The sequence below is a fragment of the Schistocerca americana genome, chromosome 7 (genome assembly GCF_021461395.2).
Source record: "Schistocerca americana isolate TAMUIC-IGC-003095 chromosome 7, iqSchAmer2.1, whole genome shotgun sequence".
NCBI lineage: Eukaryota > Metazoa > Arthropoda > Insecta > Orthoptera > Acrididae > Schistocerca > Schistocerca americana.
The window spans coordinates 605,236,861-605,261,087 of NC_060125.1; the positions used below are offsets into that span (position 1 = coordinate 605,236,861).

Sequence of the window (24,227 nt, forward strand, 5' to 3'; positions counted from 1 at the left end):
GAGCACATGCTATTGACATTAGCACTGTTGTGCTGGTATTTTCAGTGCAATACAGATACAAAAATAAATGGCAGTAAGAAATCAAACAAAATGCAAATATTTTGTAATAAGTCACCAAACACTATATGAGGGGGGACCCAAAAATAGCCGGAATTTCTTTCTAGGAAGCATACACTTTATTGTTTCCAAATACAACCTTAATCTCCTTCGGAGTACTCTCCATTAGCATTAATACACTTGTCCAAACGTTCATTCCAGTGTTCGAAGCACCTTTTAAATTTGTCCCCATTGATACCTGCTAGCACTTTCATGACATTGCGTTTTACGTCTTCCACATCCGCAAAATGCTTCCCTCTCAAGTCTCTTTTCATCCTCGGGAATAGGAAGAAGTCTGAGGTTGCTAAATCCTGCGAATAGCGCACGTGGGTCAAGGTATTCGTCTTCATTGAGGCCAAAAACTGGCGAACGGTGAGAGCCGTGTGCGCGGGAGCGTTGTCGTGATGCAGGAACCACATGCCAGAATCCCACAAAGCCGGATGTTTTCGCTACAAGCTTCTGCGAAGCCGTTTCATAACCTCCAAATAGAATTGTTGGTTTACTGTCTGGTTTTCAGGGACAAATTCAGAGTGTATGATCCCTTTGATGTCAAAAAAACAGATCAACATCGTTTTCACATTTGATTTCACTTGTCAATCTTTTTTTGGTCGAGGTGAGCCAGGTGACTTCCATTGCAATGACTGTTGTTTACTTTCTGGATCGTACCCATAGCACCATGACTCTTAATGATTTTGTTGGAGAAATGTGGATCATCTTTGAACGCGTCCTTCATTTCGAGACAGGCTTGAATGCGATGATCCCTTTGATCTCCGGTAAGAAGTTTCGGCACGAATTTTGCTGCCATTCTTCGCAGCCCCAAATCGATGGTCAAGATGCACTGAATTGAGCTCCAGACAACCCGGACAAGTTCTTGAGTTGGTCGATTGTCCTGCGTCAATCTTCACTGATGAGATCAAGGATTTTGTTGATGTTGTCTTCACTTTGAGCAGTTGAAGGTTGGCTGGAATGGGGCTGATCTTCAATCACCTTTTCTCCCTTTTTAAACTGAGAAAACCATTTGTACACTTGTTTTTTACTAAGAGCATGGTCTTTGTAGGCTGTCTAAATCATTGCAACAGCTTCTGCTGCGTTCTTGCCGAGCAAGAAACAAAACTTCAGTGCCGCACGTTGTTCGTAAGAACTAGCCATTTCCTTGTGTCACGTCTGCATTGTACGCACACTGAAAGAACTGCCAAAGAAACCACACTTCTCACTGTTGGGTGGCGCCGCGCTGCAGAATGTCCCAGCAGAGCTCCTACTACAACCCTCTGGCGGCGCACCCTGCTGCTACAAGTACATGATGTGCAGCATTACGATTCCGGTTACTTTTGGGTTCCCCCTCATACGTCCCTTGTACCAAAATACTCAAAATATCCCTGAACAACATACGAAATTTTATCGATGCAGCTCTTGCTCACCCAGTATAGTGTGCTTCATTGGTGTCTATAGCAAAACCTATTCTATATTTGTTACAAATTATTGCACCACATGAGTATGACAGATGGCACCTAACTATGACAATCACTGTATTACATTAAAGATTCTCTTTGACATAAGACAAAAATGTACAAGAAAATTACAAATCTACACTCAAATGTATGAACACAAAATAAAATTCATCCGAGGAAAGTGTAAAAACACAAGGATACAGATCTGACACCTCACGTCTCAGGCTGCCCCTCCTTTCTGACCCTTCCCTCTTTCCTCCCTTGGTTAGGAACCACCAGTCCTGAGGTGCAGTTCTTTATATTTTCAAAGAATCTGTCACCCATCTCTTTGTAATTTTACAATATATGTTTACATAATGTCCCACCACTCTTCAGTTTAATTATAAACCATAGCATTACTGCCCTCCAGTTCTGTGCCTGTTTTAAAAAAATAGCTCAAAGGCTTTGTAGGGGAAGGATTTTACCCACCATATTTCATACTGGTTGCAAACTGTTTTTTGTTGTTATATGCAGTTCATTGGTGCAGTTGAAGTGAAGACTGTTAAAAATTAATGTTCCTTGACTTACAATGAGAATATATTTCTAATCCTTGAAACATGTACTTGGTATAAAGTTTTTAGCAATGGCTGAGAGCTCAGGACACCTTGTTTTAAATAGTGTGGTATTTGCTTCAGCTCATGTTAACATCTGTGATGCTGTTGTAGGTTGTCGTACCAATTCTGTGGAATGGTGTAGGTATCTGACGACACGGTTCATCTACTCACACTAAAGCATGTGTCTTGTCACACCATTTTAAATAACTTAACATTGACAAACATTCTTATTGTAACCTAGGTCTGTTGGTGACTAAGGTTTTAATCGCTGTTTTTGTATGCTAAATTTTTGCATACGTTAATTTACTTATTACAAAAATGTCTTACTGGGGGGAAGCATGTATGGTCTTCCCTATGGTAATCTCTGATATTCATACAGCACTCTGTATTTTTTGTGCACTATCAGAGGGTTTGATTATGAGAGCAGGGGTTCCCTAATCCTATTTGTGCCTAGTGCAACACAATATCGCCATGTACTATTATTTGACATTTATTGTATCATCAAGTCATGGCAGATTAAGAGTAATGTTTGACTAAATTTCAGGACAGTGAAGCAAGGACTTTTAGAAGATGATATATGCTGATGAAAAATTCAGGTTCCTAGCCGAGTAGCTCTGGTAAGACACGACATCCTCAATGAGTGTCGTACATGTCATCTTCTGGCGGTGTTTCTCATCATCAGTAGTGTACACTGGGAAACTCTGCATTCACGCATACTTATTACGTGTTTTTTGATGTTTTTTAAAGGCTGGCAGTAAACTGAGACAGAAAGTTCTAAGTAGGTAAAAACATGTAATCTGTACAAGACACATTCAGCAGGTTTTAGTCTTCTCAGTACATAATTTTAAATGAGTAAATTCAGTAAAAACTAGTGATACACACAGGTTGGTAAAATTTGTGTAGAGTAACTAGCTTTTGATTTGAAGGATTTGAAGATGCAACTTTGAAATTTTAATATGTTTTAAAGACAAGAACTTAACAATGCAGTGCAGCTGTTGACTATTGTGACTTAAATATTTTAGTATCAATCTACATCTGAAGTGATCTCTCAAGAGCATGCAGGGATTCACATCATGTCTTTAAAAAAATCATTAGGTTTACCTTTTTCAGTACTTTGATACTTTTTACTGGGCTATACTCACAAGGGAACCTCCCCATCGCACCGCCCTCAGATATAGTTATAAGTTGGCACAGAGGATAGGCCTTGAAAAACTGAACACAGATCAATCGAAAAAACAGGAAGAAGTTGTGTGGAACTATGAAAAAAATTAGTAAAATGTGGCTCAAATTCAAAGATATAGTAGCAACAGCCATTGAAAGATTCATACCTCATAAATTGGTAAGAGATAGAACTGATCCCCCGTGGTACACAAAACAGGTTCAAACGCTGTTGCAGAGGCAACGGAAAAAGCATGCGAAGTTCAGAAGAACGCAAAATCCCGAAGATTGGCTAAAATTTACAGACGCGCGAAATTTGGCGCGGACTTCAATGCGAGATGCCTTTAATAGGTTCCACAACGAAACATTGTCTCGAAATTTGGTAGAAAATCCGAAGAAATTCTGGTCATATGTAAAGTACACAAGCGGCAAGACGCATTCAATACCTTTGCTGCGCAGTGCCAATGGTACTGTTACCGACGACTGTGCCGCTAAAGTGGAGTTATTGAACGCAGTTTTCCGAAATTCCTTCACCAGGGAAGACGAATGGAATATTCCAGAATTTGAAACACCAACAGCTCCTAGCATGAGTTTCTTAGAAGTAGATACCTTAGGGGTTGCGAAGCAACTCAAATCGCTTGATACGGGCAAGTCTTCAGGTCCAGATTGTAGACCGATTAGGTTCCTTTCAGATTACGCTGATACAATAGCTCCCTTCTTAGCAATCATATACAACCGCTCGCTCACCGATAGATCTGTACCTACAGATTGGAAAATTGCACAGGTCGCACCAGTGTTTAAGAAGGGTATTAGGAGTAATCCATCGAACTACAGACCTATATCATTGACGTCGGTTTGCAGTAGGGTTTTGGAGCATATACTGTGTTCAAACATTATGAATCACCTCGAAGGGAACGATCTATTGATACGTAACGAGCATGGTTTCAGAAAACATCATTCTTGTGCAACGCAGCTAGCTCTTTATTCGCACGAAGTAGTGGCCGCTATTGACAGGGGATCTCAAGTTGATTCTGTATTTCTAGATTTCCGGAAAGCTTTTGACACTGTTCCTCACAAGCAACTTCTAATCAAGCTGTGGGCCTACGGGGTATCGTCTCAGTTGTGCGACTGGATTCGTGATTTACTGTCAGGAAGGTCGCAGTTCGTAGTAATAAACGGCAAGTCATCGAGTAAAACTGAAGTGATATCAGGTGTTCCCCAGGGAAGTGCCCTGGGACCTCTGCTGTTCCTGATCTATATAAATGACCTGGTTGAGAATCTGAGCAGTTCTCTTAGGTTGTTCGCAGATGATGCTGTAATTTACCGTCTAGTAAGGTCATCCGAAGACCAGTATCAATTGCAAAGCGATTTAGAAAAGATTGCTGTATGGTGTGGCAGGTGACAGTTGACGCTAAATAACGAAAAGTGTGAGGTGATCCACATGAGTTCCAAAAGAAATCTGTTGGAATTCGATTACTCGATAAATAGTACAATTCTCAAGGCTGTCAATTCAACTAAGTACCTGGGTGTTAAAATTATGAACAACTTCAGTTGGAAAGACCACATAAATAATATTGTGGGGAAGGCAAGCCAAAGGTTGCGTTTCATTGGCAGGACACTTAGAAGATGCAACAAGTCCACTAAAGAGACAGCTTACACTACACTCGTTCGTCCTCTGTTAGAATATTGCTGCGCGGTGTGGGATCCTTACCAGGTGGGACTGACGGAGGACATCGAAAGGGTGCAAAAAAGGGCAGCTCGTTTTGTATTATCACGTAATAGGGGAGAGAGTGTGGCAGATATGATACGCGAGTTGGGATGGAAATCATTAAAGCAAAGACATTTTTCTTCGTGGCGAGATCTATTTACGAAATTTCAGTCACCAACTTTCTCTTCCGAATGCGAAAATATTTTGTTGAGCCCAACCTACATAGGTAGGAATGATCATCAAAATAAAATAAGAGAAATCAGAGCTCGAACAGAAAGGTTTAGGTGTTCGTTTTTCCCGCGCGCTGTTCGGGAGTGGAATGGTACAGAGATAGTATGATTGTGGTTCGATAAACCCTCTGCCAAGCACTTAAATGTGAATTGCAGAGTAGTCATGTAGATGTAGATGAAACGGAGTAGTCCATGCGAAGATATGCAACATCAAGGACAATGGGAGTCAAGGAGAGCCGTGGTCCCGTGGTTAGCGAGGGAAGCTACGGAACGATAGGTCCTAGGTTCAAGTCTTCCCTCGAGTGAAGAGTTTAATTTTTTATTTTCAGTTTATGCGACAAACTCTTATGTTTTCATCACTTTTTTGGGAGTGATTATCACATCCACAAGAAAACCTAAATCGGGCAAGGTAGAAGAATCTTTTCACCCTTTCGCTAAGTGTACAAGTTAGGTGGGCTGACAACATATTCCTGTCATGTGACGCACATGCCGTCACCAGTGTCGTATAGAATATATCAGACGTGTTTTCCTGTGGAGGAATCGGTTGACCTATGACCTTGCGATCAAAAGTTTTCGGTTCCCATTGGAGAGGCACGTCCTTTCGTCTACTAATCGCACGGTTTTGCGGTGCGGTCGCAAAACGCAGACACTAAACTTATTACAGTGAACAGAGACGTCAATAAACGAACGGACAGAACATAACTTTGCGAAAATAAAGAAAGTAAAATTTTCAGTCGTGGGAAGACTTGAACCAAGGACCTCTCCTTCCGCAGCTACTCACACTAACCACAGGACCACGGCGCTCCTGAGCTCACATGCTCCTTGATGTTGCCTATGTTGCGCATGGACTACTCAGTTTGTAAATTTTACTAATTTTTTTTCATAGTTCCACACAACTTCTTCCTGTTTTCTTGATTGATCTGTGTTCAATTTTTCAAGGCCTATCCACTGTGCCAACTTATAACTAAATCTGAGGGGGGTGTGATGGGGAGGTTCCCTTGTCAGGAAAAAATCCTTTTTCAGTAAAAAATCATCCATCACTGGAAAGCCCCAATTTGGAATGCAAGGATGAGTTATAATAATCAGAAAGGGTACAATCAGTAGGGGCACTGCAGTCACAAGCTGTGCAGAGCTCGGTGATCTAAATGCTATTCTCATTGGTGCAAGAAATCTGCCACTGTGGAGCACCAAACAAGGAAATGTCTCTCCATCACTCTACCTTGGATGTGTTATACTTAGATGAATTTTCAGATTAATCTGTGTAGAATTTTGACATTAGAGCATTTAATACAGTATGGCATGTGGAGTATTCTGCATGGGATGAAATGAATTACACTATGGTAGTTGATTGATGATCTCCACTTAGGATGAGTAACTTCATTGATGGAAACTACCAGGAAACTTTCTCTTGTTACATAAAAAGTAATGTTTGAGAAATCTGAAAGGCTATTGGCACATAATAACATTTCTATTATTCCAATTTTAAAACAATCAGAGAGTGCAGAGGACTTGGTCATATTAAATGTGGAATAACTCCAGTATTTTACAGGCTTCATTTATAACTGTGTGTGCTGCCACTTTAGAATGGGAAGCAAAGGTAACGTCATAGCTGGATACTTAGAAATCTATGATCATCATTATGCAAGAGAAGAAATGAACCAAAAACAATTTCATAAACCAAAAGTACACTTAGTATACCACAAAATACGTAATTATTAAAGTGAGTTGTGCTAGGTTCTTACACTATTGGCCAAAAAATTACAAATGAAGATTACTTCATGATGCTTGTGTTTCCAGCAAATAAAGACACGAATGGTGCACAATGGTATGGAAATGGTAGAACTACCTTGTAGAAAATAAAATAATTTCTTTGTGTATGAAGTAACGATTTTTCCTTGTTACACTGCCTGCAGCAGAAATGTTCAACTAATAATATTTTGTAACAATCTGTTCAAGAACTTATTGGAGCTACAGTGTGCAATTAATTACATTGCTAACACAAGAAATTCCATATTTGTATACACAAACAGTAGTCATATGGTAATCTTAGCATAACTAAGATCAATAATATTGTTACTGATTTACTGACGCTGCAGTTTATAGACAAATAATGATCTGCTGCAGAATAATGTCTTGCCAAACTACTTTGTGACCTTTCTGAGTGTTTCTGCAAAAAGTATAAATAAATTTACAAAAATAATCAATTTTTGACAATGTAATGTAAGTTGATAGACAAAAAATCTAGTCACCAAGTGGCAGCAGAAAAACACATATTGTATACAAGGTACTAAAGTTTGCAAGCTTTCGCAGCCTGTGGCTCCTCCTTCTAGCAAAAAAGTTGAGGGGGAAGGAAGAGCGGTTAAGGAAAAGGACTGGCGAGCTTTAGAAAAACAGTTAGAGTTCAGGAAAGTCACCCACAACTCCAGTTTACCAGACAGGATGAGAAGGAAAGACTTTCTTGTCTTTTTCAAGCTATAACTGTTTTCCTAAATCTCATCAGCCCTTTTCCTTCACCCTTCTTTCTTCCCCCTCAACTCTTCCGCCGTAAGAAGGAGCCACCGGCTCTGAAAGCTTGCAAACTTTAATACTTTTTATATGTGTGTTCTCCTGCCGCCACTAGGTGAGTAGATTTTTTATCTATCCACTTACATTATTACTAATTTTGTAACTCATATATATTTCTGTCCCCCCCCCCTTTTTTTTTTGCTGCAACTGTATAACTTGTACAGAAGAACATCTTCCAGCTTCCTTCGGGACACAAAAAGTTATTACAGTTCCCTTCCAAGAAGTAATTCTAGTGGAGGAAATCAGTATCTACTGCCACATCGGTAGTTATAGCATCTTCTTAAATTAAATGTTTTGGGAAGGAGGAATACTCAGCAATTGTCAGTCAGCTCTGTATCTGCAAGACTGTAAGCTACTTACAATTCAAATTTAAGATATATTTATTATAACACATTTTTGAATGGTAAAAGGAGCTGATTAATTAGATTTTTTTTTGCAGATATTCATAAAGCCTCTACTTGAGGAATTTTTACTATTCACCTCAAGACCTAGGGGACTAGAGAAGTGGTGAAAAGAATGACTTCTTTACTCAAAACATTAATAGAGAGGAAAAGAATGCATGAATTAATAGTAGCTAGTTAAACAGGATGCACAGCACACTTAGGGAGAAATGAGAACGACTGACCACTAAGGTCTGTAATGCGTTTGTATCTCACATTTTGACACATGTGAGCAAACATTCAATAATGAGCATTTCAACCAGAAAGTTTAGCAGATACCTGTATTATTGTTTTCAAATGATGGTGTGTGTAAATAGACAAGAATTCCACATTATATTTACAAAAAGGATTACTAGTGACATTCTGCCAACTAACTTTGCCTGAACATCAGGAAAATAGAGTATATTCTATTTTGTATTTCATCCTCAAGAAACACAATATCTCAAAAGAAATTACCATATGTACAAATTAATTTGCAAGGTGAATGTAAAATGATTCATTCCACATCATTATCACGTATTGTGCAAAATGCTCTATTGAACATGAAACTGATGAATAAACTAGCTCTAAATTTATGAATTTGCAAAAAATATATTCAATATTAGAGTAAATACTGCTGTTCCTTCATAAAGCATAGTTATTCTGTACCTTGACCAAAATAACAAAGCAATTGACAGTCGAGCACGAGAGTGGGTGGTGGTGACGACTGACATTTGTCTGGGCACACATAATGGCTGTAGCTGCAAACAGCTGGGCATTCCCACTTTGGATGCATTCATACCCTGCCCATTAACATGCAGTTTTGGATTTGCTTGGTATAGTGGTAATAATCTGATCACTTTTCTGCATACTTTAGCAAATAGTTTAAGACATTCTGTCAAGTAAAATAAATATGCCACACACAGAAACAATGCAAACAATAAAAATGTATAACTGTTACATTACCAGCTGCGAGTGTTGCCTGTAACTGGCACCTGCAGCAGCAAAGTGGTATTGCAACAGCAGACACAACAGGAGGCCTGACCACGCTGATTCTCTGAATGGCTCTTGCCCTGGCAGCTACCCTCTAAACAGCTAGCTGTCAATCTCTCTGTCATTCTGACCCAGATATACTAAGATACAAAATCTGGTAGACCTCCTTTAGTTTATAAATTACAGCAACTAGCATTCTTGAAATATATAGTCGTTACTGAAGTTCATCGGTAAGCGCATAAAACGGAAACTATCATTTTTCCAATATCCATCCGGCGACTACACACATCGGCTGTTCTCTTCCTACGTATTACTGAGGGCATGGTTTAGTATACATTGAAGATGAATCTGTTTTACTTAAAAGGGAGAGGATAGTGGGTACACATGAGTGGCATTAAATAATTGAAACAACATAATTTGATGTGCTGTGCATTTTCTTCCTCTGGATTTGAGATCAATGGAAATGAAAACAATATACTGCTGTGTGTTGTAATGAAATTATCTGCAATTATGTCTGTATTACGGTAAGCCAGTAATAAATAATGTCTTATCTTACAACACAAATAATAATTTAAAGACATAAGCAGTCTTATGTTCTCAATGGGCATACTTTTTAAAAATGTTTCACACAATATGTGAGAATAAATGTTTTTTCATTTTCCAAAACGCTATCACTGCCACTGCTGTGGCAGGCACCAAAAGCCCCACGACTTTCCAGGAGAAATATTTCGCCCTCCGACTGTCGGACTGCTTTCTCATCTGGTAAAAAGAAATTGTACAGAGTATGAAAATTGAACCTGTCAAAACCATATACACAAATTTTCATAATAATAATAATAAAACATATTTAATGATAGTCTTTTGACCTGAGACAATTCTCCAGGCAGTTTTTGAAGCTGGTTATGGAGACAATATGCTTGCTCCATCGCCAATTGCAATACCACAAGCAAGACGGCTTTAGAGGAGTACTGTTCATCCACAAAAGCGTCGTCATAATTTTGGGCGACTGCCTTTAACAGGGTGTCCAGTACCAAATCCAGCTCTTCTAAATGTGTTGCAGTCAAAGATACAATTTGCTGCCCTTCTTGTACACTAAAAAACAACAGCATACTTGATAAAGTATAATAAATAAATAAAGAACAATTTATTCCACTGAGAAACAATCTTTTACTCACCTAATTGCGGAATTGGATTTCATATGTGCCTTATTTTCCTGAGGCTGTTGTTTTGACGAGAGATTTTGCATGTCTTCAATTAGCTTACGTCTTCGTTCCTCATCCTCAATTCCAATAATTTTTAAGTCAGTGTCTTTTAATGCTAGAAATGTCTCTATGTCGATATTGCGTTGTTTTACAAGTCTGATTTCATCCACAGTGAGTCCTAGGCCACAGAGAAGTACTGCAAATTCTCTGAATCCATCCCTAGAACGACACACCATTAGCAATATCGTCAATTATCCTGCTTATAAAAAAAGTAATACTGAAAGAGCAAATTACATACTCCATTCCACCAGAAGACTCGGGGGATATATCTGTCAAAATATCATCAAAATTGTAGGTCTTCTGGTGCATCTCACTTTCCCCCGGTACAGTGACATTATCTTCTCCTTCTGTCACTTTAATGATGGCATTATTCTACAAAAATGAAAACAACAGGGATTAGCAATGAATATAGCAGGAATAAATATGGTTACTCATATTAGTTCCAGTGATAGAGCCTAATATTTAAACACCACTGTATTTTATATGCTACGTTAGTAAATATTAGCACATTTGCTCTATGATGAATCTGATGTTCAAGATCACACTGTCCGCAACAAAATAAAAATGCTGTATCATATACTTCTCTTTTGATTACATGTAAACAAGCAAAAGCCCCCATTACAAAACTTTAAAAAATTATTAGTTTTCCCAAAAACTACAAGACAACATTTTTCTCTCAGGATATATCAATTTTCAGACACATTCAGTGGGCCATTCTACTTGATGTCTTACATATGTATCAGAAACACTATCAATATCAGAATTAAATTTTATCCACATGCAGTTCATAGCCACATAACATAAGACAATTAAAATATTCGCATTTATACAAAACACAAACACACTTAAAACTTCACAGTTTCGAGAGATAAGTATGTCAGCTCATGCTTATAATACTACGTTGCAATGTCCTCTATCCAACCATCACCATTATCCTCTTAAATACAGCGTTAGGCATCTGCCATGATAATTTCATTTGTGATCACAGCAATATTAAAAATGGAGACTGTTTATTTTCCACCATTTGTTTTCAATAAAACATCCTTCATCAGAAGAAGATATGAAGTTCAGATACAGTAGCTAGTTGTTAAAAAAGCTGCTTCTGTGTTAACGTATAGCTTCACTCAGTCTCAAGACTTGTGCAAGTTGTCTACTTACAACACCCAAGCAATATATGACAATAGTGCAGCACAGGTTTTCTTCTTTCAGATGGTTTCTAATAAACTATGAGATTTCTAAATTGGAAAGTGTTAAGGAAGCTGAGCAATAATGTGCTAGACAGGATATATTGAACCTGCTGACATGAGCTGCTCACTTTGACCTCACAATGTCATTAACAAGGTGAATATAAAACTTTCATAAAAGCCCAAAATGCATGTAATACACACACAATTAAAAAAAAAAGTAGCTGCACGCCAACCTGTTGCTGCTTGGCAAGTATACTTTCTTATCCATCCAATTATATTATTGCATGGCAAGTATATTTTCTTATCCAACCAATTATATTATATTTTCAAAAAATTATTAGTTCTTTTGATAAATCTTAACGATGTAGAACGAGTCATTTTAAATTCACAATACACACTAGTATGTAAATATGGCTACATGCTGACCATTTTTTATTTTTTTTAAATATACATGTTTGAGTTAGTAATTCCTACCCATCACCTTTGCACATTTAAATAATATAAATTCTTCTACGAAACAGGAGTTGCCAATGATAAACTTTTTCAGGTTGTTTCTAAATTTTACTTTGCTGCCTGTCAGACATTTTATATCACTGGGTAAGTGATCACAAATTTAGGTTGTGCATTGTGACCCCTTTTTATGCTAAAGGTGACCTGAATGTGGAATAATGAATGTCATTTTTTCTTCTCATATTGAAATTATGTACATCATTGTTCCTTTTGAACTGTAGTGGAGTACTTACAATATGCTTCATGGGGGATAAATATACTGTGAGACAATAGTCAGAATGCCCAACTCCTTATATAGATGTCTACAAGAAGATCAAGGGTGAGCATCACATATTATTCTTACAGCACATTTTGAGCTATAGAGACTTTCTTTCTTAAAGATGAATTACCCCCAGAACATTATATCATATGGTATTATAGAATGAAAAAATGCAGAACATGTCACCTTACTCATTTCTCTCCCCCTAAGATTTGCAATAACTAAGTGCAAATGCGGACAAACTGTATTTCCTCACCATATGTTACACTTATCATCGGTGCAATACCTCTATGTATGCAGAACTGAATATGCTGTGTCTTTTTGAAATTGAGAGTGAGATCATTCAGAGAAAATCAGTCAATGATACTTTGAAGAAGACTGTTTATCATTTCTTCTGGAGTTGTATGTACGCTCAGACTGATTATAATGATAGTGTTATCTGTAAAAAGAGCTACTTCTGCTTTTTCTATCTTGCACAGAAGATTGTTTACATACATGGGGAACAAAAGTAGACGTACGATTGAGACTTGAGAAACGCAGACACGATTTCTACCCAGTCCGTAGAATCTGCCCTGACTACATTGGTTGAATTGCAGAGTACAATTTTCTGCAGTCCTATGGTTGGACATGATATTATCAACAGATTGGCTATACCATCAACCAAGGATGTAGCTGGAATTTTGTCAAAAAGGGGGGGGGGGGGGTCTAATCTGCTAAAGCGGACTAAAGAGGTCATTCAGGTTTTTCATTTATTTTGAAGATTTCCATGAAGAATGCAAAACCATTGAATTTGACAATTATCTTGGAGTTTATGACAAGCGTAGATATTCTCATTATTTAGGAGTGCTGTATTTTGACAAACTACTAAGAAGCAGTCATGCTCCAGTCTTCCTTTGCCCTCCATGGTCATTTTACACTCTTCTCCTTTCAGCTTGGATTTACACCGAGGAAATGATCAGAAACGGACAAGTGCTAATTATTAGCAACAGGGCTTTAGAAATAGAGATCTCTGTTTGACAGAGAAGCTAGAACAATTTCAGGTGGCAAAAACGCAAATGAGTATGCATCTGTCCCTTCTTGCAGTGTAAGAAAGATCATTTTCTGCATTAAAAAAATGTCCAGGCAGACAAATGTATGAGCCTAAATGAGGAATATTTGGATTACTGTTTATTTATCATATGGCTTTTAGTGCTGGGAGTCTCCAAAAAGATGCTCAGCTTGCCTTTGATGCAGCTCTTTTCATTTAAGTAGGGGAGCCACCTCTTTAAGAGAACTGGAATCTGTCATGAAAGAAAGGTATTTGGAAGGAAATGACTGTGGAATATAGTAAGGGACCAACCCCAGCATTTGCCTAAATTGAAAATGGGAAACCAGAGAAAACAATTTTCAAGATGACTGGTGGATGGATTTAAACCACCTCGTCTCTTGAATCTCGAGATTGCTATCTCAGTGTCTCAACACACAGAGCTACCACAAGTTGATGAAGAATTTTGGGCAGGGGGGGGGGGGGGAGGGGGGAACTAATACTGGTTGTTATATATTGTTTTAAAATAAAATAAAATGCATTGCAACAAAAGATTGATTTTTGACACTGCATGTTTTATCTTCAATAATGTTTGTTTAGTCATTTGGTAGTGCATGAATGCATGCATATTTTAAGATTTAATTGTGCACAGACTTACTTGTTATTATAATATTACAAGAGCATAAATAGATTTTAGATAAAAGGGGAGGGAGGGATGCAGAGCGCAGTTGGCTCAGATGAATTCAAGCAGCCCACTGAACAAAATCTTTTAGAAATGAACGAACTACAGAATGTGCTGTCATCACATACCCCTCCATTCTCCACAAACTGCTCCCCACCGTTCAGTTTCGAAACTGATTTTCATAACTGAGTACCACCCACATGATCAGACTGGTCGATATTTTGTCATTTAGGCTACTAATCATAGAAAATTCAGCAAATTTTTTAAAGAAATGCAACCATCGCTGTTTGGGTGATATTTTTGTTCATCAACGCAATTTTTGGATGACAGACAAATTAAAGTGTTTATGCACTGCTTTTAACTTGATGTTATTTGTCATTATATTTACTGCTCCGCTGTCTTGTGTAGTACTGAAATATTGCAACACCAAAGTTCTACCAGCATCCAAATAACAACTCAAGTGCTAACATTAAACAGTTATAGACAGGTAATTAAACTATTATAGTAGTGCATACTTATTTTTAACTTTTCATAAAGCTAGCGGAAGAAACAATTTTTTTTCTTGTTACAAACTTATCCATAATTAGAAACTATCGCAACACCACACAGAGAAAAAAATGATAAACGGTAGCACTTACATTAAATTCAACTGCAAATAAGAACTGAACTGGTTATCGAAACAATTAAGCTCAAGCAAGGCCAATAATTGCTCTTGGCTAAATAGGGATGGGCGATAGCCAATAGTGTTATAGATATATAGATAGCTTAAATCTATCATTCACCTTGCTGTCTAATGAAAGTGCATATTCCTTGTATGATTGAAAATCAAAATATCTTTCATACAATGTAAGCTTTCATGGCTGATACTGACGCTACTTATACTTCCATTTTTTTGAATTTCACTACATGGCAACTAGGTCGTGTGTAATTTCATTTAGGTGATGGGGGGCTCCAGACCCCTGGAACTCCCCTTTGACTATGTCCCTGCATGAACTGCACAAAACCTTTATTTATCAGGGAGAATACTGTGATTCATAAAGTCAAATACCTTAGACAGTTCAGTTCATAGAAAATAGCAACCAACACTATTTTGTTATTTACTGCTTGTAAAATTTGCTGAGGGAACGTGTAAATGGCATTCTAAGTTGAGCAACTCATTTGTGATCCAATCTGTGATTTACTGAAGATATTATTGTTGGTCAGGTGGAATACTATTCTACAATACATCACCATCTCAAAATTTTTTGAAGATAATGGGTGAAACATGTTCGTAATTTTTGACATCTCCTTATCACATTTCTTATAGAAGGGTTTAACAACAGCAAATTTCAATATCTCTAGAAAAATACCTTGAGTTAGTGATGCATTATATATTTCAGATAATATAGGGCTTATTATATCAGAACAAATCTGTAGTATTCTGTTGGAAACGCCATAAAATCCAGATAAGTTTTTAATTTTGAGAGAATTTTGTTGTTATTGTTGATGATGTCGCCGTCATGGTTTCGAGTCCGAAGACTGGTTTGCTGCAGCTCTCATGCAACTCTATCCTGTGCAAGCCTCTTCAACACTGAGTAACTACTGCAACCTACAACCTTCTGAATCTGCTTTGCTGTATTCATCTCTTGCTCTCCCTCTATGGTTTTTACTCCCACACTTACCTCCAGTACTAAATTGGTGATCCCTGGATGTCTCAGAATATGTCCTACCAACCAACCCTCCTCCTAGACAGGTTGTGCCACAAATTTCTTTGCTCCTCCATTATATTCAGTACCTCCTCATTAGTCATGTGATCCACCCAAATAATCTTCAGCATTCTTCTGTAGAACCACATTTCAAAAGCTTCTATTCTCTTCTTGTCTAAACTTTGTCAATAACTTTCAGAAAATACTTCCTAACATTTAAATCTATACTTGATGTTACCAAATTTCTCTTATGGGGAAACACTTTTCTTGCCATTGCCAGTCTATATTTTATATCCTTTAAGAGTATAAATCTCTTAAATTCAGAAGGAGATGTTGGGGATACTTTAATATGGCTGTATTTTATGAGAGTTGCTTTTTCAACATACTGCAGTGATTTTTATCCTCAACTGTTTGTTGCTTTATTTTCGACTGCATTTAAGAAGTGATTACTAAACATATCTGCTACTCTTCCATTTAATTCAACAGTGATGTTATCCTGTTCTGTGACCTGTTGCCCTTTCTCATTTCACTACATTCCATATAGCCTTATTGTCGGTTTTATTGATTTCTAAAATAATGTGCATGACCCCAGATATTTTTAATAACTTTGCTTAGCAATGAGCAACTACCACTGGATCTTTGTTCTTGCCAGCAGATACATTTCCCCTTCCTTTCACTTGATACTTTAATCCTCATAGTGATGTATGATTTTTACATTGCTGTTCAAAGTCCTTTCTGATTAGCTTACAAGGAAAACTATTTTCTGTTACGTACAATGCTCATAGCTTTTCACCCTTATTAATTTGTGCACAATGTTTTAGCAGTAATCTCTCTCTTGCATGTTACCCTGTCTTCCACCTTTAAGCTCTCAGGTTTTCAAAGGTTGTCTGGTGCAGTCCCCAACAATCAGGTTTTCCTTCTCATCCTGTCCAGTAAGTCTCCTCTGACCCATGATTCTGGGTGACTTTTCCAAAATCTACCCCTTTTCCTAAATCTCTCCAGTCCTTTTTCTTCACCCCTCTTCTTTTCCCTTCTGCCTGAAGGAGGCCACTGGCTCTGAAAGCTTGCGTAAATATAACCTTCTCTTATGTGCTTGTTCTGCCGTTGCTTGGTGAGTAGATTGTTTTATCTATCCAATTACACTACATTGTCAAAACTATTTTCAAATAATGATATGAATTTATCATGAAATAGATTAAATTTTATGTTACTATTTGAACCATCATAAATTTCATCTAAGGTTATCTCTTGTAAACGGTTTTTAGAAACATTCTACATTTACATCTGTACTCTGTGAACCACTGTGAAATACATGGCAGAGTGTACGCCCCACTGTACTAGTTATTAGGGCTTTTCCCCATTCCATTCAAGTACGGAGCACAGGAAAAAATGATTGTTTAAATGTGTCGGTGCATGCTGTAATTAATCTTTATCCTAACAATCCCTATGGGAGCTATATGTAGGGGGCTGTAAAATATTCTTATAGTTATCATTTAAAGCGTTGTTGAAACTTTGTTAGAAGACTTTCTTGAGATAGGTGTGCTGTTCAGTTCTTTCAACATCTCAGTGAGACCCTCCCATGTGTCAAACAAACTTGTGACCATTCGTGCTGTCCTTCTCTGGATACACTCAATATTGCACACACTTAGCAGTATTCTAGGATGGGTCACACGAATGAATTGTAAGCAATCTCCTTTGCAGACTGATTGATTTCCCCAGTAGTCTACAAATAAACCAAATGGTGCTATAGTTCGTGCAGGATAAGGTGCCCGATGCACAGTGACCAATTTTCACTCGAAGTGCTAGGCGAGTTTATTCATTTGTTCAGATGGGGAGTGTTTGCCACCTTTTGGCCGGTTGGCGATAACAGAATCGAGGCGCACACCCTGCAATCTTTCTCAAATGATTTTGCAGACACTATTTGGTAAAAAAATAAGATTTTTGTGTTACTTACAGCTTTATGTGTAAGGTTCATGATGATGTGCCCATCATTTCGTTAGTGGTCATATTTATTGTGATGTTTACATGGGAGTAACATACTGTGCAAAAATCAAAAAAGCTTGCAATGAAAAATGGGGATCCGATAAGTGCAAATTACGTGATATGTTGCTGCGTATAAAATTTACTAACATAATGAATTTTTCTTTAGATTTGGGTGGAGATCTCCATGTGTTACCAATCTCAAGAAAACTGATCTGAAGTGGCACATTTATTTTCTATCTCTCAGTGGCGGTGATGAATCCAGAATGAAATACGCACATTACTCATATTTCAGAAACGGTTTGAGATATCGAAATGAAATTTTGACAATTGATAGCACACAAAAAAGAGAGTATATTACTACATGGTTCTTATGCAAAACTTCATTATCTAACATGTTAATCCGCTAACTACAGACTTATCTGATGAAAGAATGTAATTTTTAGTGGCCATCAATAGCTGGTGAAATGAGAAATGTTATGGGTTTTGGAACAACATAAGAGAAGACAATATACATTTATTTTGTACCGAGGATGTGCTTTTTTAATAAGCTAATGATCTTACTTTTCCTCAGTTCCTCAATAAACTTAATAAACCACTGTTTCAGAATTCTCTAACAATTGCATCTGCACAATAGGTTGGGGAGGTGCCACTGTTATACTCCACTGCGTTCTGTGAAAAGAAGCAAACTATTAACATGGCAACCAGAGAAATGTGCTGGTTTTACTCAAAATTCACCACTCGTGACACTTCTTTGAATGTTACAAATGGTTAACAGCCAAGTGAAAATAAAACGCTGCATTTTCTGCAGAATTCTTCTTAGATATTAATCAAAGTAGAGGTGACAGATTTTTTTGAATGGCCACCATGCAAGTGTTAATATCTACAAAAAATGTGAGTGTAGGCTTCAGTTTAGAGCAGCATTTCCCCTAAAGCACAAGTCCCAGCCCCACCACTACTGTTCTCCCTACGCGTGCCCTGCCAACTGTTCATCTACCGGCCACGGCATTTTGTGGGGACTATACATGTTTTACCCATGACTGAGCCTATGGTATTGTTCCACTTCATTACCCTACTAAGTGTTACACCCAAGTATTTGTGTGAGTCTACAGATTCCAACTGTGACTCACTAATAACATTCATAGGATACTTTTTTTTTCATTGTGTGAAGTGCACAATTTTACATTTTTGTGCATTTAAAGCACGCTGCCAGTCATTGCAGGATTTGAGATCTTATCAAGGTCTGACTGAATTTTGTACAGCTTCTTTCAGACTGTACTTCATTGTAGATAACTGCATCATCTGTGAAAATCTACTATTAATATTGTCCACAAGATCGCTGGTATATATAGCATGAATAGTAAGGGAAGCAACACACTTCACTGGCGTACACTCGAAGTACTTTTACAGCTTACTAATTGGTACACTGCGTATAGCAGAACTGCTGGAGCACAGTGAGGTACTGGATGCAGCATGTAGTTCATTAAAACAAAGTATTGTACGTGTACAGGAAGGAGATGGAGTCAAGGTAATATCTGTGAATGTAGATAATTTTGGCACTGAGGAGCTTAAGTTGGTGAAGGAAACATTAGAGGCAACATTAGAAGTTACAGACGAGGAAGATGGCTGCATGGAAAGTATAGGCTGTAAAAGAGCACAGGATGCCACTAAGACTGCATTGTGGGAGAAGTTAAGCATGAGGGGAGCAGGGAGGGCACAGATGGAAGACCTGTTGCTAGAATTTCAAGACTTGATCTCCTCACAAGAACCACTGCCTGCAATGCAACACAGGATTCCTATGGGGAATGAAGTGCTGGTGTACCAGAGGCTGTACAGAATACCACAATCTCTGCAGCCGATTTTGGAGTAGTTTACCAATCAACAGTTGGCCTGCAGCAAAATAGAAGAGAGTAGTAGCCCTTGATGATGCAAGAACTGTAATTGTATTGAATATGTTACAGATGGTTTGGAGGAAATATCGATTCTGCCGTAACTACCGCCATTTGAAGAGTTAGACAACAACAGATGCTTACCCCGTTCCAAATATCATGGGAACCATTGATAATATTGGGCAGTGCTGGTATTCCTCAAAGATGAAACTGAGGAGTTGGTAATGTCAATTAGAAGTGGTTCCAGAGGATAGAGAGAAGACGGCGTTTTCAGCACTATGGAGATATTACCAGTATAGATGGATACTGCTTGGTTTAAGGAATGCACCCGCAGGATTCCAGCATTTGATGACCAGAGTGTTGAAAGAATTGAAGCATCATCAACGTTCAGTGTATCTAGATGCCTTCATCATTTTTTTCAAGAAATATGCGGCAACATAGACAATGACAAAGGGATGTATTCTAGAGGTTACGGGCAGCTCACTTACTACTGAGTACTAAAGACTGTCACTCTGCAATGGAAGAAGTAAATTACTTATGTCATCTGATTAGTAATGATAGTGTGACGACTAACCGAAGATTGATACAAGTGGAGTCAGATTTTCCAGTACCAGGAACAAGCAAGAGTTAAAGCCTTTCCTGGGCTTTGCAAATTATTATAGAAAATTCGTGAGGGTGTTTGCAAATCATCCTATTGCTTTGGTGTTGAGATAACTGAATGGAGCCAGGAGAAATGATTCTACCACGACAGAGAGATGCTTAGTGTGGTGTACAAATTAACATGCTTCCAGTGTTACCTGTAGGGGAGGAAGTTTGAAGTAGTGACTGAATATGCTACTTTGAAGCAGTTATTATGTTTGAACTACCCATCCAGTAGACTGGCCAGATGGGTCTTGAAACTCAATGAATTTGAGTAAGAACTACTTCACAAATCAGTGAGGAAACATGGAAATGCAGACACACTAACCAGGAAGGTAGCAGTGATACAAGCACTTGATGAAGATGTTGCTGAGTGGCAAGTAGTACAGAGCACTGACAGAGAATGTAAGCATTACAGAAAGCAGTAGGAGCTCAGTGTGTGACACATTGTTTTTTAGGGAGACAAGATGAGGACCACGAGTGGTTGTACTACTGAAGTTAAGGAAAGAGGTGCTGAGAGAGAAATGCACGATCATGTTTTATCTGGCCACGAAGGGTGCAGGGCGACAAATTCAGAGGGTGGGGGAGAAGTAGTGGCAGAGAAGAAGAAAAAATGATCAATACATCAGGAATTGTGTACAGTGTGCACAGCATGCAGGTTTGAGTCAGAAACAAGTATTATAACAGAGATTGCCAGAAGTGACGGAACCGTTTTGTTTTACTGGGGTGGATGTGTTATGGCCATTCAACCGAAACCCAGCAGGGAATTGTTTTGTGGCTATATTGGACCATTTTTCACATTACACTGTGATGGTGCCGATGCCAGATCAGCAGTATGGATGGTGAAGTTTCAGGTGCCAGAGACAATAATTATGGACCAGGAGACAAACTTCATGTCAGAGCTGATGAAGGAACAGTGTTGGTTGCTGAAAGTGAAAAAATTAAGAAATAGTCCACTTCATCTCAATCAAACGGAAAGAGGGAGCAGGTTCATCAGATGATTGGGAGGGTACTTAGTTATTATGTGAATTCCCACCACAGGGATGGTGGTCATGTTTTTATCTTTTGAGGTGAGTGCATATAATTCAAAGATACACTGAGTTGTCGGCATTTGAGGTGGTGTATGATAAGAAGATGCTGTCACCACTTAATATGATTAAGCAGAAAGGGAGCAGGAACAGAGGGTCAGTCCAAGAGCTTGTGAGAATGGCACGAGATGTTTGAAAGAAGGTCCAGAAAGCAAACCCCAAGGCACTGGAAAGGCAAGAGGCAGCAGTGAAGTGTACAGGAATTTTACCTCAATACAAGATAGGGCAACAGGTAGTAACATTGAGTCTGTGTACTCTAAAAAGGAATACAAAGAAGATCACGATGCAGCACCAGGACTTGTAACAAGTGGTTGAAACCACATCACCTGTGAATGTGAAGATACAGTTGCCAACGAGATTAACGATTGTACACGCTAAACATTTATGACCCTGCAAGAGCACATCAGAACCAATACCAGGGGGAATATTAGTTGAACCAAGGAAGAAAGGAAAAAGTAAGAAGCTGAGGAACATGCAGCAGAATATACTGTGTATTAAAGTAATTTTGGGTAGGATTGTGTGTGCGTCTGTAGGGTAAGGATTACCTTTAGTTATTTGGTAAGAGGTGCTGTTTGGTGTCAGCAAATTTCTGGGGGGAGGAGGGGAGGGGGGGGGGGGAGGGAAGGTGATATTAACCCCTGACCTCAGGCTGCCATTCACAGGTGGCGAGGAAAGAAGAATGCTAGTTTTAGCAGACCTGTACCTCTTTGCCTGAGGCTTCAAGATCATCGCCTGGATGGAGTTTTGTTATCCAGGCAGCAGGATGTGGTATTATCTAGTCACAAATAATCATTAAGTTTCGTATTCAGTACTGCAGAACAAGACAAGGAGACTAAAAAGGTATTTTCATGTTTGCAACAATTAGCAAGTATTATTTTATTCAGCAACTGCAGCACCTATTTTTCAGAAAAAAAATATATATTTGCAACTGATAACTGAATTTTATTCTGAAAAATTAGGAAGTAGAAACAGAGTACTAACGCAGGTCTTGGAAGAACACAAGAAGTAGCTCGTGGCGCATATGCACTGTAGTGCTGCTACCTAGTGTTTGAGTAAAAATTATGTCTTTAGCAAAAGTGATAAGAGGTAGTGTGAAAGCCACCAAGAGGTGCCGGATTAATGGCCACGAGGCAGCAGCCACCAGAGTGGCGACATGGGGGTCCAGTAACAGGCACACAAGTGAATTGTGAAGCCAGGATAGCTGAGTGCAGCCGTAAACTGTACCACACAGTGACAATTGTGTAGCCACCAGGGCAATGACGCCAAACCAGGGCTGGTCTCTTGTTATGGGTGGTACGACTAAGTGACATGTTTAGTGAAATATTCATGGCAGAATCATGTAAACGAATCTGGATTTTGAGGCAGAGGATCACATGTCATCACCAGAAACTAGCAACGCGACCACAATGATATCGACATGCCAGACAGTGAGGCAACTGGGCACCGCCCACAATAGCTGTGGGTTTGGGACTGGGCTGCACTTGGCGTCAGGACTAAGTCCATCATGGGACTTGGCACCACAGCACCACCAACCTGCCGTCCGAGCCTGTTGCCGCATCAGACACAGAGTTCCTAGACGGACTTGGCTCCACAGCCCCAGCCGTCATCCTATTTCTTTCAGAGAGCAACGAGATGCACCCCGCACACAACCTCCTTTATGAGGCATCGTGGTGACACAAGCAAAGAGACAGGTTGTGCAAACTCCACGACCCTGAGGGAAATAGCGTGCCACTGACACCAATGGCCATGGGACTCTAAAGGTTGCTGGCCTTCCACATTGCTGTCAACAGTGTTTCCAATGGAGCTTTGGCCCCACCACTCACCCCGCAGCCTTCAGAGTGGTGCCAGGTGTGCTGACATTGCCATAATCACCAGTGGAGGGTGTGCCCTCCTCACAGTGTGATGCCTGTGGAGTGAGTCAGACATTTTTTGTTCTTGTGTGGTGGTAGTTATGGGATCGAACTTGAGGGGGTGTGGTTATACAAAGGTAGCTTTATGAAAATGGAGAAACCAGTGGACATATAACAGTTTAAGGGGAATTCTAGGAATGAGTGGTTAGTAACTGTGTGTTCAGGCAGTGCAATTTGCTTGGGCATTCTGTCTCTTGTGCTAAGTCTGTAGAGCTGTTACGTGTAATCGTTTTGGTGACATGGCCAGGCAATGTAGAGTGTCCAGGTGGCTCAAGATTAGGCATAGAAAGTGGGTTGGTAGAGTGTTCTGTGACTACCAATTCTTTCTGGGTTATTAGTGGATTAACTATGTAGGAAAAGACAGATTGCTACTTACCGCAAAGAAGGCATGTTAAGTAGTAGACAGGCACAATTAAAATACACTTACATATGCTATCAGCCGGAGCCTTCATCAGTAAGTATGTAAGTGTCTTTAATTGTGCCTGTCTGAAACTTAAAGTGTCTTCTTTGTGATAAGCAGCAATCTGTCTTTTCCTACACTATCAATAATCCTACCTGGAGTTTCCATTGTTTTATTAGAAGATTATTTTTTGTGATGTTCTGAGGTATTATTTTTTAATCATAAAGATGAGTAAGGAGGATGTAGTGGCAAAATCAGAACACAAGGTGTCATCAATGAGGAGGCTATACAGTCGTCTGTGAATCAGATGGCTCAATTAAGGGCAGATTAAGTGGTCGCAGACAATAAACTGGCAGAGAAAGATCACGAAATAGAGATGTTCAGGTCACAGGCTCCAGTAGTGGATCCGGCAGTTGTTAATCTTGTTTCTCCCTTCTTTGGTGGGACATCTCAAGGCAAGTTGGCATTTGTGGAGGATCTTAAGTCATTGGATAACATAGGG

The 24,227-nt window shown here is 38.9% G+C and overlaps 1 protein-coding gene across 2 annotated transcripts in view; it reads right to left on the reverse strand.

Annotated features, from left to right (window-relative positions):
• Positions 1-9,623: 9,623 nt before the first annotated feature.
• LOC124622449 overlaps positions 9,624-24,227 on the reverse strand; it is a 34,847-nt gene continuing 20,243 nt past the window's right edge. Inside the window, exons 2-6 of one of the 2 annotated variants that reach the window (XM_047148151.1) lie at positions 18,364-18,471; positions 10,711-10,844; positions 10,386-10,631; positions 10,077-10,302; positions 9,624-9,969 (exon numbers count right to left, since the gene is read on the reverse strand). In XM_047148151.1, the coding sequence (XP_047004107.1) occupies positions 9,835-9,969; positions 10,077-10,302; positions 10,386-10,631; positions 10,711-10,781 (678 nt within the window). In that variant the 5' untranslated portion in view covers positions 10,782-10,844; positions 18,364-18,471 and the 3' untranslated portion in view covers positions 9,624-9,834. The remainder of the gene's footprint in view (positions 9,970-10,076; positions 10,303-10,385; positions 10,632-10,710; positions 10,845-18,363; positions 18,472-24,227) is intronic. The other variant, XM_047148150.1, reaches the window with a different exon arrangement.